This window comes from Apus apus, chromosome 1 (genome assembly GCF_020740795.1).
Source record: "Apus apus isolate bApuApu2 chromosome 1, bApuApu2.pri.cur, whole genome shotgun sequence".
NCBI classification, from domain to species: Eukaryota; Metazoa; Chordata; class Aves; order Apodiformes; family Apodidae; genus Apus; species Apus apus.
In genome coordinates, this window is record NC_067282.1 from 32,464,096 (window position 1) to 32,477,053 (window position 12,958).

The window sequence follows — 12,958 nt, forward strand, 5'->3', positions numbered from 1 at the left end:
GCTTTATATTTTCTTTGTGAATCATCTTCTGTATGTGTACCGTACTAATTAGACCTATAATTGAAGAATTCACAATAAAAACCAAAAGCTTTGTCACGTGCAAATTTCTGGGTTCTTGATTTGTACAAAATGCCAAATTATATACTCCAAGTGAAACACAGTTCTTCCATTTGGAAAAGTTCAATCCAGTCTTTAACCTCCAATGTCAGTGTTATCTCTGTTATAAAAACAGGAAGAAATGCTCATGCTTAGTTTGTTTCATTCAATGCTATTCTATGCCTGATTTCAGCGGACAGATTTGAGATCTGTTGTTAACTTGAAACCTTGATGGGAGGGAATTTCAATGCTCTACATACATTTTTTTCAGGCTTTGTCCTTTCTAGGAAGAGGCAAAATATGTAGCATGGTCAGGCTCAACATAATCAACATCTCTTCTTTCTGTCTTTTATGCAGAAATACAAACCTATCCTTTCTCTTGGTGAATAAATATATGTACAAAAAAAATAAAATAAAAATGAAGTTTCTGTCCTTTTATAAGGCTGTCTTAACAAGGGATAAATATATAAACACTTTCCTATGCAGCTTGACTCATGTAAACATCTCAGCCAGATCAGAGAGCGAAGTGCTCAAGTGGCTGCTGATGCAAAGACACTTGCATGGCACCAGCACTTCAGACTTCATTTCATGTGCTTCACTAAAATCACACTGCTTCCTGCCAGTGAAGGATAAGAATGGGGCTGGAAGAGCTCAGACCAGATAGTGAAAAGCCACCCAGCCCTCCCTCTCACCCCGTAACCCATCATTAAAATCTCCAGAGCTACACCTTCAGTGGGGTATTGCCAGAGAGGAAGGGTGGTCAAGAATAAAAGTAGCATAATTCAGGCTCCTCCCCACTGCATTTCTCTGCACAAAATAAGTTTGTTAACCTGTAAAGACCTCTGTGCTCTAAGGCATGAAATCCATTAACAGATCCCTCCGACACATCACAAAACCTTTATTAGTGTTTATGAGTGACACAGATTACAGGAACCAAAGGCAATTAAATAACATTTAACTTTTAAGTTGACCACAGACTCAAGAATTACAAGTCACATTTGGCAAGGCAAACTTCTCAGTACACTGGGTTGCTTAGGTTATTATTACACCATGAAAGAGGAATTTCCCTTACAAGGTTTTACATATTCAGGTTATTATTATTAATTATTATTATCATTGTGTCTTTCAGACAGCCCCTTTGGCAAGAATTCCCATTTTTTAAGCTTTTATTATATAAAAATATAACCAATTTTCATTATGTACAAACATTACATTACACAATGTACAGGTTAAAAACACTACAAAAAATGGCAGGCCATGGGTGAACCAAAAGCAGAAAACAAGAAACAATGTAGAAAACATGGAAAAAAATTAAATACTGCACATTTCATAAAAATTACATTAACTACAAACAATACTTTTGTTTGCAAATATCAAACAGTATTGACGTGATTGGAAATCTTTCCCAACTACTTCATTTTTAAGGCACATCTTGCATATTTACATGAATGACACTGGGTCTGGTCAATAACTTAAAGGCTCTCAGGAGTGACCTAGCCGTGTGCGTGCAGGGACACGTGTACTTGAGCATGGAGAGTGTTCGGCTACACCTTCTCAGCTGTGTCAGTCTGGGGACCCAGGTATCTAGTTGAGGGGGCTGGGTAGAGGGGCACCCCAATCTCCTGAAGATCGGGGAGCCGTGCAGGGCGTGGCGGGGAGAGGAGGGTCATCGTCCGGTCAAAGTCCCTGTGCAGCACTTTCTCATAGACACTCTGGAGCCCCACTGTTTTGGGCAGCTGGGCTTGATAAAAGTTGTCCCTGCGAAGGGGATCCCTGGGCAAGGACGTGCTCTTGCAGAAGGTGGAGAGGGGTGCCGAAGGATGGGGAGAGGGGTGAGGGTTGGCTCGGCCACAGGAGGGGCTCCAGCAGCGATCCGAGTGGCCCAGGATCTTGCACTCAGCTGTACATGCCCACAGACCTAAAGGGAGAGAAGGAGAAACCTGTTGTTACTGCAGGAATAAATCCAGATAATTCGTAATCCCCAGAGTTATCAGTCACAGGATGATTCAATGCGCTGACAGTGGGAATTGGGAGGTGATGCTCTGCAGCACAGCAAAAATCATGCTTGGGAAGGTGATGCTGTTTTGCTAGGGATACTCCACACAACCCTAACCTCAGTGGAAGAATTTTGGTGAGGAAAAACCCCCAATCCTACAGTACTTTCAACATCTGCTCATTTGTGCTGGGCACTCTGTGTGGAGACGAATCAGCATCTAACAGCTTGCTGCAAAGAGATGGGCAGTGTGAGTCACTCAGCATCAGGTTTCCCCCTCCAGCTGCTCTTGCCTAATCACTATGCCCCAGGGTTAGGTCCCTCTGTCCACATCACCACCCCCCTGTCTGTCTGTCCAGAGGTGCCAGCCAGGAGCATGGGGTAAGCCCTTACCATTCTGCATGTGTGTGATGAGGTCTTTTTTCAGGGCGTCTCCGCTGATATCCGAGTCGCTGTCGTTAAAATCGCTGTCGCCTTTGCCACTGTCTTTGCCACTGAACTTCTCCGCCTCTCGGCCAGAGATGGTGTTGAATGAGTGTCCCTTCCAAATGGCCACAGGGGGAGCAGGGTCCTTGCTGTAGTTCGGAGCAGCAGCAAAACCCTGCTGGGGTAGGGGATCAAAGGAGAGGTGAGGGGGGGAGTAGTGAAGGGTAAATCAGTATCAGATCCACATCTCTGCAATTCACATCCTCTGAGATCCCCCCCACCCTCTGACCCCCTTCCCTGTGTCAGGATCTTACCTCCCCACTCGGTCCTCTGAGCCTCTTTTGACCGTCATAGAGACAAGTGCTGTCACTGCTGCTCTCAGCAGTGGAGATCTCTTCGGCAACAGGAGATGGGTCAGGGCTGGTGAAAGAGGTTTTGCTGGGAAAGGTTCGTACCTCAAACACGTTCCCCCTCTGGCTGTTCTCCTCCTGCTGGCCCTTCTCCAGGTGGGAGATGTCTATCTGCTCCTTCAGAGAAGCATTGTTTTTGATCTCGTTCCCCTTCTTGCGCCTGTTGCAGGTAGTGGCGATGGTGATTATAGCCACCAGGAGGAGGGTGCAGCTGCCCGCCAGGACGATGATCACGATAAGAGGGATGTCCCACTGCAAAGCCTTTCCTTCCCAGGAGCTGGGCTTGGCTATCTCCTGGATACTGGAAGGAGCAGTGGCAGTCACCAGGAAGTTGACTGTGGCAGTTGTGGCCAGGGGGGGTCTGCCATTGTCTGTCACAGTGAGGATGACCTTGAACAACTGTCCCAGCTCTTCAGAGAGGTCGCCCCTCAGCACAATGTCCCCAGTACTTGGGCTGATGGCAAAAAGATCCTGCTGAGGTTCTTCCAGGAAGGCAAAGGTGAGCTCAGCATTGGCCCCATCATCTGCATCTCGAGCTTTGATCTGGGCCACCAGGGAGTCACGGGAGGCTTTGCTGGACACGCCAATTTCCACCGTCCCGTTGGTGAGCACTGGGTGGATGATGACAGGAGGGTTGTCGTTCTGGTCCACCATCCTCACTTTGACAAGGGTGCTGCTGGAGAGCTGTGGGGAGCCTCCATCAGTGGCTTGGATCCTAAGGTCCAATTGCTTGAGGATCTCATAGTTGAACGTCCTGAGGGCATAGATGGCGCCAGTGGCAGGGTCAACTGAGACGTAAGTGGAGATGGGAGCCCCCATGATCTGTGTCTCCAGAAGACGGTAGGTGACCTTACCGTTGTGGCCAAGATCGGCATCATGGGCAACCACGGTGGTGATGTAGGCACCTGGGGGGTTGTTCTCTGGCACAGACACCTCATAGAGGGGCTTGGCGAAAAGCGGGGCATTGTCGTTCTCATCGCTCACTCGCACTGTGTACTGGCGGACAGTCTTGAACGGTGGCGAGCCCAGGTCCTCGGCCACCACAGTGAGGTTGTACTCGGGGATGCGCTCACGGTCCAGCGCTGCTGTGGTGACGATCATGTAGCTGTCCTCATAGGCGCGCTGCAGGGTGAAGTGGTCATGGCCACGGAGGCTGCAGCGCACCTGCCCATTGGCTCCCGAGTCACGGTCTGTGGCGCTGACAAGGGCCACGAAGCTCTCGCTGGCCGCTGCCTCGCTGACATAGGCCACGCCGGCAGCGCTGGCGGCACCGCGGAGGGCGCTGATGCTGATGCGCGGCGCGTTGTCGTTGACATCGGTGAGGCGCACGATGACGGTGCAGGTGGCGGTGCGGGGGCTGGCACCACGGTCCTGGGCACGCACATCCAGCTCATAGGTGCGGGTGCGTTCGTAGTCCACAGCGGCCTCCAGTGTGAGGCGGCCCGACCGCGGGTCCAGGCGGAAGAGCCTCCGAGCCTCAGAGGGAACCTGGCTGCCGAAGGCGTAGACCACCTCGCCGTTGGGGCCCTCGTCGGGGTCAGCAGCGTCCAGGTCCAGCAGCAGGGAGCCGGGTGGTGCGTCCTCAGGCAGCTCCACCGTGACGGAGCCCTGGGCGAAGGCAGGGCTGTTGTCGTTGGCATCAAGGACACGGACATGCACGGTGGCCGTGCCCGACCGTGCCGGACTGCCGCCATCCTTGGCCACCAGCTCCAGCGTGTAGGAGGGCTGGCGCTCACGGTCCAACTCCTGGAGCAGCACCAGGTCGGCACAGCGTGCCCCGTCTGCCCGAGTCTGCGCCTCCACGCCGAAGTGGCTGTTGAGGGAGACCTGGAAGCTCTGGATGGAGTTGGAGCCCACGTCCTCGTCCACGGCCACCTCCAGCGGGAGGCGGGTGCCAGGTGCAGCACTCTCTGACACCTCCAGTGCCATCTGGGCACGGGGGAAGCGTGGCGCGTTGTCATTGATGTCACGCACCTCCAGCTCCACGTGCACCAGGCGGTAGCGCTCCCGCCAGCAGCTCACCACGTCGAAGGCCAGGACGCACTGGGGGGCCTGCCCACACAGCCGCTCCCGGTCCAGCCCCGCTTCCCCGATGCTCAGCTGCCCGTCCTCCTCCCGCACCCTCACCAGCGAGCTGTTGCTGAACTGCCTCATCAGGCGGAAGCTCATCTCTCCCGGCGCCTTCACCGGCATCTCGTCGGCCAGCGTGCCGATCACCGTGCCCGGCGCACCCTCCTCGTCGGTCCGGTACCTCACCGTTTTGCAGCGGGACAGAGCCAGCAGGCAGGCGACGGCCAGCAGCCGCAGGGGGCTCATGGCACTTGCGCGGGGCTCAGCCCGACGGCGCGGTCCGGGGTGACGATGCGTGGTACCCGGCGGGTGACGATGTGCGGCACTCGGCGGCTGACCCACCGTCCCGCGTTGCGCCTCCGCGCCCCCTCCGCCGCCGTCTGCGCCCCTCCGCGCCGCCGCGCCGCCTTTTCTAGACGGCGGTATGCAAATGAGCGGCGGCGGAGCCAATGGGAGGCTGCGGGGCGCTGGCGGCTCCCGGGCGGTCCCCGGGCCGGGGCGGCTCCGGCCGCGGGAGCGGGAGCGGGGGGCGCGGGGCGCTCGCCTTTGTTTCCTTTAACTCTCCGAGGTTTGGGGTTTGTCCTTTCCCCCCCGCTGGACTGCCCCCCTCATTGCTTTTCTCCTTTTTTTTTTTTTTTTTTTTTCCTTCTTTTTTTTTCCCTCCTCTCCCCACCCCCACCCCCCCCCTTCATTTTTATTTCTCCGGATGCGCGGCAGCGGAGCTGGCGCGGGAAACGCGGAGTAAAATGCGCGGCGGGGTTTGTTAATTATGCCACAGGTCGGACAGGTGCCGTGTCGTGGCATGTCGTGTCGTGGCATGTCGTGTGGTGGCATGTCGCGCCCGTGTCGTGGCGGGCGCGGGTGGGTACTCAGGCGCGGGGCGGCGGGAGCGGATTAGCGGGGTGCGGGGGGTGCAGAGGCGGGGGGGGGGGGGTCTGGAGGTGCGGGGGGGATGGCGGCATTCAGCTGCTCGCCCGGAGTGGTGTGTCACTCGCGTGAGAGCCTGTGATCAGCGCCGTAAGTCGCCTTTCAGGAGGTGTCCCCGCATGCTTTAGTATGCATGTCACCGCCCGGGTTTCTTAAGCCTGGGGCACTAGCAGGCGAGGAAAAAAAGAAAAAAAAAAAAAGTTCCAAATAGGATTTAGCATAAGCTTGAGGAGATTTGGAAAGGTTTCAAAGATCAGGCTGTATCAAAGGCTTATGAAGCCCTCGTTAGCTGTAGAAATATAATAGCATGGCAGGCTATCCCATTCGAGGAACCAATGTCTGTATTATTTCACTATGACAGGCTAAAGGGAGAGAAAGTTGAACAGTTTCCACAGAGGAGCTGGACTAAGTTGAATATAATGAGCAAACGCCACATGTATCCATTATGTCCCTCTATTCATTCCCAATCACTGCCATAACTCTTTGACTAAACGATGATGAGCGCTGAATTACACACAATGCCCTGCTCATATTAAAATACATTTAAGACCTATCCCTCCTGGTGCCCTGTTACGCCTATTCACGGGATTTTCTTTTTGTCCTAATAGGGCCTCTCTGGGAAGCAACACCAGTCTCGTTCCAGAAGAACAAAATAACAGCATGAGGCTGAAACCTGGCACGAACCGGGGGGAACAAAACCATCTGCCCCGCAAGGCACCAAGGCCCCGCGCAGCCCCGCCCTGCCTGGGCCGCCATGGGGAGGGGGCTGCTGGTCCGGCCTGCAGGGAGGGCACCCTAGGAGGAGGGAAGCTGCAGGTCCTAAGTGGGAACTGCGTGCCTTTCCTATTCCCTTTCCTTCCTTCCTTCCTTCCTTCCTTCCTTCCTTCCTTCCTTCCTTCCTTCCTTCCTTCCTTCCTTCCTTCCTTCCTTCCTTCCTTCCTTCCTTCCTTCCTTCCTTCCTTCCTTCCTTCCTTCCTTCCTTCCTTCCTTCCTTCCTTCCTTCCTTCCTTTCCTTCTTCTCACTCTTTAATATTTTTTATTCTTTGATTTTGCTTTATTTTCCTCCTTCCTTTCCCTCTTTTTTTTTCTTCCTCCCCTTTTCTCCTTCCCTCTTTCCACGTAGCAGAGAACCTAAGGATGCCTTTTAAAGGAAGAGAAGGAAAAAACTAAGTGGGGTTTGGAAGCCTCGATCAAAGTGCTCCGTTGTGCACACGATGGGATGTAGCATCCTCGGGGGGCTTCATCCTCTATTCCGGGGCTGCGCGGGGCGCTGCGCGGGTTCTTGCGCAGGTGGTTGCGCGGGCATTGCGCGGGGCGCTGCGTGGGTCGGCACGCGAGCGGGGGGCGGCGGGCTGGCCGCAGCTCCGGCTTATGGAAATAGGATTTAAATCGCGCCTGAGCGCTGCCTGCGGGGGCGCGGGGAAGGGACACGCTCTGCCGCCAACAAAAGCTGCCCCAGCGCCTGGTTTCCATACGAAAAGCCTCCTCCGAGCTCTTGTCCCCTGCCCGCGGGAGCTCCGCAGACGGCGGTCTGGAGGGGATGGGGGGCGGGGGGTGCGGGGGTGGCAGCACGGCTGGGTCGGGCCACCTTGTGCCGGGCCGGGGTCCGGAGCGGGCCGGGGTCCCGGGTTTGGGGTCCGGGGTCGAGTTGCGTGCCTGGGAACGGGGCTGCCGGCCGGGAACGGGCAGGGGGCAGCGGGGGAGGCTCCTCGTGTGTAACAGGATTATCTTTGCCATTTCAAGTTCCATACAGCATGTAATTTATTTTTAATTAGGATTAGATCGAGCAGGGAAGAAGACCAGAACTTCCCCCCCTCCTCCCCCTCCCACAAAGACACTGCTATTCCACGAGGAGCTCTTATTCTTTCTAAAAAAATCAATCAATCAATAAACCAGGACCTGTGTTCACCTCCCACACATTTTGCAGGAGAGAAGGGTGCAAAGGGCTGTATTTTCAGTGCGTGCTCAAGCATCCACATCAGAAGAGGCTTGGAAATCTCTTTCCCATCCACCTGGCCCCAACCTCACGTGCTTGTGATCCAAACCCCTTCTTAAGAGGCTCCCAGTGGAGTCTTGCTCCTCTTGCCATTTTATTTATTTATTTATTTATTTATTTATTTATTTTTATAAGAGAGCAAAATGCACTTTCTGTCTTCCTGGATTATTCTTTTTCCACAGTCATGACTCTGAGATTCAAAAAGTACTATCAGTCACTCCGCTGGAGCAAAGCCTTCTCCCCAATAGTTTGGATAGAGTCCATTACAGAAATGTTCTGAAAGGCTAGTGAAGAATCCCGTTTTACTGCTCAGAAATAAACATATGGATCAGCTGCATTAAAGGCACTTCTTTGAAATATTGTGGTTAAACAGCCCAGATTGGTTGATTGCTCCATGCGGGGACATATGTTCTTGCAAACTGTGCGTATTGTTACTAATGGGGATTCTCACACCACAGCCTTTCCTTTGAATCTGAGGCACTGGTGGTTTCTCCAGAGCTGTTGCAAGCTTGTTTTAATAATTTACCAGCTCTCTTGCGCTTAGTGTTGTTGTGGAGACTCGGAACCTGCTAAGAAAGAGGCGATCCATACTGTCCAGAGGTCAGATCTCTGCTGCTAAGCTGCCCTGTACCTCTTAAACACAAAAATCAAAATTCCTCTGAGAGAGATGGGTGTCAGGCAAAGGAAAAAGCAAGACTCACCCAGCCACCCCTGTGGACCTGAATCCCTGGGGAATGTGTTGCTCCCAAGGAGTAAGAGGACACCTAGACTACCAGTCTCATGCCAATATCAACCAAGTTGGTAATGGCCAGAAAATCACTCCAAGTTCCGTTTTTTAGCTTTAAATTTACTTCCCCCCCCTGCCCCTGAATCTGATCTAACTCTTAGAAATTAAGTTTGTGGGTGCTCTTCCTGTCTCCTCAGATAGCCATTGCCTTTCAGAGGGAGACAAAAACTCAGGATCTCCTCCTCTTCCTCTTCCCTTCATTCCTCCAGTGGAGCACAGGCACTTATGGCTCTGGTCTTTCTCACTGTCACCTACAGCACAACGAGTTTGCATATGTCCCATGGTGTTGCTGTCCCCAGTGCAATGGGGTAAGACTTTCCTCCTCTCAGCAGGTGCCTGCGATTCTCTCCAGTATCTTTGTGGATGAAGATAAGCCAGAAAGTGTTACATTTTAGGATTGCAAGAGAAGGTAAGACTTCCATAGATATCCAGCCAAATACCTCAGGACCACATATACCTTGAGGGAGGATGTGCACCGTAACACATGGGGTGATGTTAGCAAGCCAGGCTTTAAGAATAGATGGCTGTGTTATATATGTTCCCCCTTTCCCAGGAGATCTTAGGAAGATCTTGGAAGTCTCACTCTCTCCTTGGCCCTGGTTCCCTTCAGCATGCTCTCAGGGCGATTGGGGTGATATCCCCTTGCAGCACAAGCCCTAGGGTAGCAGGACTTTACTGGGTCTTTGCTGAGCCTGGCAGGGAGAAGCCAGGCTATGTGGACATGGGCTCCAGCTGGTCCTGCTTACCCACATACCCAGAAGGCCGGGACAACTTCTCTCCAGCTGTGAGGCCGGGATGTAGTGGGTCCCCTCATCCCTTATCTCCAAGCCCAGAAGGCTCCCTGGAAAGCCCTGCTCCATGGGAAGCCATCTCCACTGTCAGCCTTTCCCTTTTTCTTGGGCATCTCAGGCGGGCTCGGCTGCCTTGGAGTGATCTACAGAAACAAAGCAATTCCTTCTGCTTCATGGCCTAAACAGTCCCCCCCTGTTTAATCATTTCTGCCAACCAAGGAAGTGTGGGTTAACCTGTCAAGCTCCACAAGTCCGGGATGACCAAAAAATCCTGGAAAACAAAAGAGTGGAACGAAGCGGCAAAGGGTTTTGTTGCTCTGTGCCTGTTTGTGTTGGAGGGTAGCACGCGGCATTGTGCTTCTGTCTCTGGCCACGCAGGCTATAGAAGACAGAGGCTGCCATCCTTCCTGTGAGCTGCGGGTTGCTACCGGGATTATAAATCATCCTGATCATTTGTTTGTTATATTTGCTTCCAATGCTTCCCTGCCTGTATCTCCCCTCTGTGAAACGAGGATTAGAAAAAGAGAGTTTGTTTTGCAGAAGAAAGAAATCACATGCCCATACCCCCCACCCGGCAAGCAGTTTTGATTGCACAGGGAATTTATTTTTTAATTGGATTAATTTCTAGCCTCTCCTGGAGTAGCAGCTGGGGTCTGATTCAAGAGGTTAAAACAAAAGGGCGTGAAACAAAAGACCAGTTCTTTGCATTTCCCATACAGCATGATCCTCGTGTGCACTGCCTGGAGGTATCCCTGGAGCAGTGCATTCCTAAAGGTCCCTCAATGTGGCTCTCAGCTGGGGTCTACTACAGGCTTTTTTGGGGTGCTCCTTAGTCTGTCTTGCCTGCAAGATGGCTAGATGTGAGTTTCTCCCTCCTATACCACAACTCAGATTGTGATCCCACATAGCTTCCCTTGGAGTCCCTGCCCTCTTCTGCCTTCACTTTTACAGCTCTCTTCACCCTCTACCTTTTCTGCCCCGAAGATATAGTTGAGGCTTTTCAGCTGTTAAACCATGAGGCAGGTGCCCAGGTTCAGTTCTTTGCTCTGCCACCTGGAGCAAGCTAACAAGGCTTAGCCCTACCAAGGTCTGGAGTATTGAATGCCATGGGTGTTGGACATACTTTAGCCTGGTTGAGCGTTCAAGTCTGTCACAGACTCAGGCCCTCATGTCCACACAGCAGTTCTGTATGTCATAGTGGTGTTGTGAAGACAAATGCACTGCACACTGTGGGTGCATTCGACAGATGACAGCCCAATCCTGCTGTTTGCCAACCATGAGGATCATTAGGAAATCAGAGGTGCCCTTAGAAGGAACAACCCTTATTATGCAGGTCCTTTCTGGCCATTTTGCCTTGATGCCTTTGGTTTTTGGGGGTGCAGGTAACAGGCTTTGATGTAGACCTTTAGAAGAAATGCCTACTCTTTCTATAGCTTGGGGTCTGGTCAAATTGCTGGGATGTTAAAGAGAGGAGTTGCATGGCTTGTCTCCTTGACTGCTATAAGTTGGTGCTCCTCCTTTGTGGCCGCTACTGTACACCTGGCTGGGATGTCTTTCATACCACTTTGAAGGTGTCTGGGCTAGTATATTTGGCTTTCCTCCAGCAGCTCCTTGTTTCCTCCTGGGCCTCATTCACACTCTCCTCCTTGAAGGACTGTTTGGGATTTTAGACTCTTACAAATGATGAATGGATGGAAGAAATCCACCACTCATCTACCAGGAAGATGTACAGTCCTCTGTGAATACTTAGGTGTGGTGGTTGTGATGGGCTTGACTGATTTCTCTGAGTGGCAGCTCCATTGCTATTTGGTGTGCAAGGTCCCTTTCTGAATGTCCTTCTGCTGCTCCCAAACACCCAGTGCTACCTGCCCCATGCTGCACTAAGCAAGCATGGCCATGTCAGTCCTTGGGCTCTGCCTCCTCCCTAAAGTTTCTGAAGTCCTTCCCAGTAAGATTGTATCCTCACACGAGCCCAAGGGTAGTTACATACACACCAATGTATTGTTACTCTGCCAATAAAAATATCCGCCCCATTTTTCTGCTGTCTCTATGTTTTCAGTCTTACCCACACATGACTTCTCTCCTCCCTCCCCTGCTGATACATCCATGGGACAGGAGTGGATGCTGGGAATTGATCCTTGTTGAGGTCCTGGATATGGAGAAGTTGTGTGAGCATGATGCCATGCTCGAGCTAATTAGCCCAGTGTCACAGCAGGTTTAATGAGCTTAGGCACAGTGCCACAGATTCTGAATCTCAGTCTTGGGGGGGCTTTGCAGGTTGGTGTCCTGAGTCTGCTCCTAGTTGTTTCCTGAAGGATTACAGTGAGGAGCAGCATGGGGGAAAAACAGGACGGAGAGGCAGGGACTCAGCCTTGTGCCGTCAGTCCCTTCCTCCATCTCGCCTCTCTTTCTCCCCCCTCTTCCCCCTCCTCATCCTCCATCTTAATAGCGCTTCAGCTTGCAAAGTCAGAGCCCCCAGCTGTGAAGGACTAAGTCTCTTCTTCTCCCAACCTCCCCGGCGGCTGCGGGCTGCGGGGAGAGCGTGCCTGGTGTCCCTGCCGTTGCGGGGGAAGGGCCCGGGCACAGGCGGCTGCCGCGCTTGGCCGCCGGCCAGGGCAGGAGCGCTGTGCCCTCCCTCCGCATCCCTGAGCATCCTCCCCAAGCCGGCTGCCTCCAGGAGCCGGGAGCCTGCCCAGCCAGATTTCAGCATGGCGAGGAGCCCCCTGGGACTGAAGGCAAGGGGGAACGGGTGGTGAGTCCCGTCAGGACATCTGCCTTCACCCTGCATTTGGGATCATCTCCCTTTCTTACCTTCAGGTGGGGCTCAGAGTTACAGCTCTCTCTCTGTCTCCGCCTTTAACGTGTTGGGTTTCTTACAAGGGCCCGTTTTAAGCTTCGATGGCTGCCACTGTGTTGCTGCCTGACGTGCAGCCAGCTCTGGGCAGAGCAAGGCAGGGAAACGGCACACAACAGGAGGGAGGAGAGCAAGCACATCCCATTAAAATAAATTTGGAAAGGCTTTAGCTATTCATACCAAGTTTGTGAGAATAAACTTTATAGAAGCCTGGGGTCTAGTGGAAATCTGGTTCCTAAATCATTAGGTGCTCTTGAGTATTTCACCCAGGATTTTTGCTTTAAGGTTTTCTACGATATTTTGCTGCATTTCAGGAGTTTGTGGTGTTTGCTCAGGATTAGATCAGACTGCCTTACAAGGCCACAGGAAAGCTTTTGCCTTCAGATTTTTTTGTCTGAATCTGCCATTGTTCGACCTCAGCAGGACTTTGACCTCCAGAGCTACAAAATATTCCTGTACTCGCTGCCTGTCTTTCATGCATGGTCTTTGCTCATTCTCTATGTGTGCTTTGCTGAAGGGGTCTAGCTGAGGAGGCACAATGCGGGCTCTGGGTGATGTGACCTGGGACATCAGGAGCTGGTGGTAGAGCTGAGAGGGGCAGAGCTGTT

At 52.6% G+C, this 12,958-nt stretch overlaps 1 protein-coding gene across 2 annotated transcripts; it reads right to left on the reverse strand.

The window, feature by feature from the left end:
* Nucleotides 1-974: 974 nt before the first annotated feature.
* PCDH8 (protocadherin 8) lies at nt 975-5,279 on the reverse strand. Of its 2 annotated transcripts, none has more exons than XM_051625837.1 (3): nt 2,830-5,279; nt 2,483-2,693; nt 975-2,014 (listed from the first exon to the last, which is right to left on the reverse strand). In XM_051625837.1, the coding sequence occupies exons 1-3, from the start codon at nt 5,239-5,241 to the stop codon at nt 1,641-1,643; spliced, it is 2,997 nt and encodes a 998-aa protein (XP_051481797.1). In that variant the 5' UTR covers nt 5,242-5,279; the 3' UTR covers nt 975-1,640. The 2 variants fall into 2 exon arrangements, with proteins under 2 accessions (XP_051481797.1, XP_051481807.1); XM_051625847.1 differs by having other exon boundaries at nt 1,019-2,014; nt 2,971-5,241.
* Between the last annotated feature and the right edge of the window lie 7,679 nt (nt 5,280-12,958).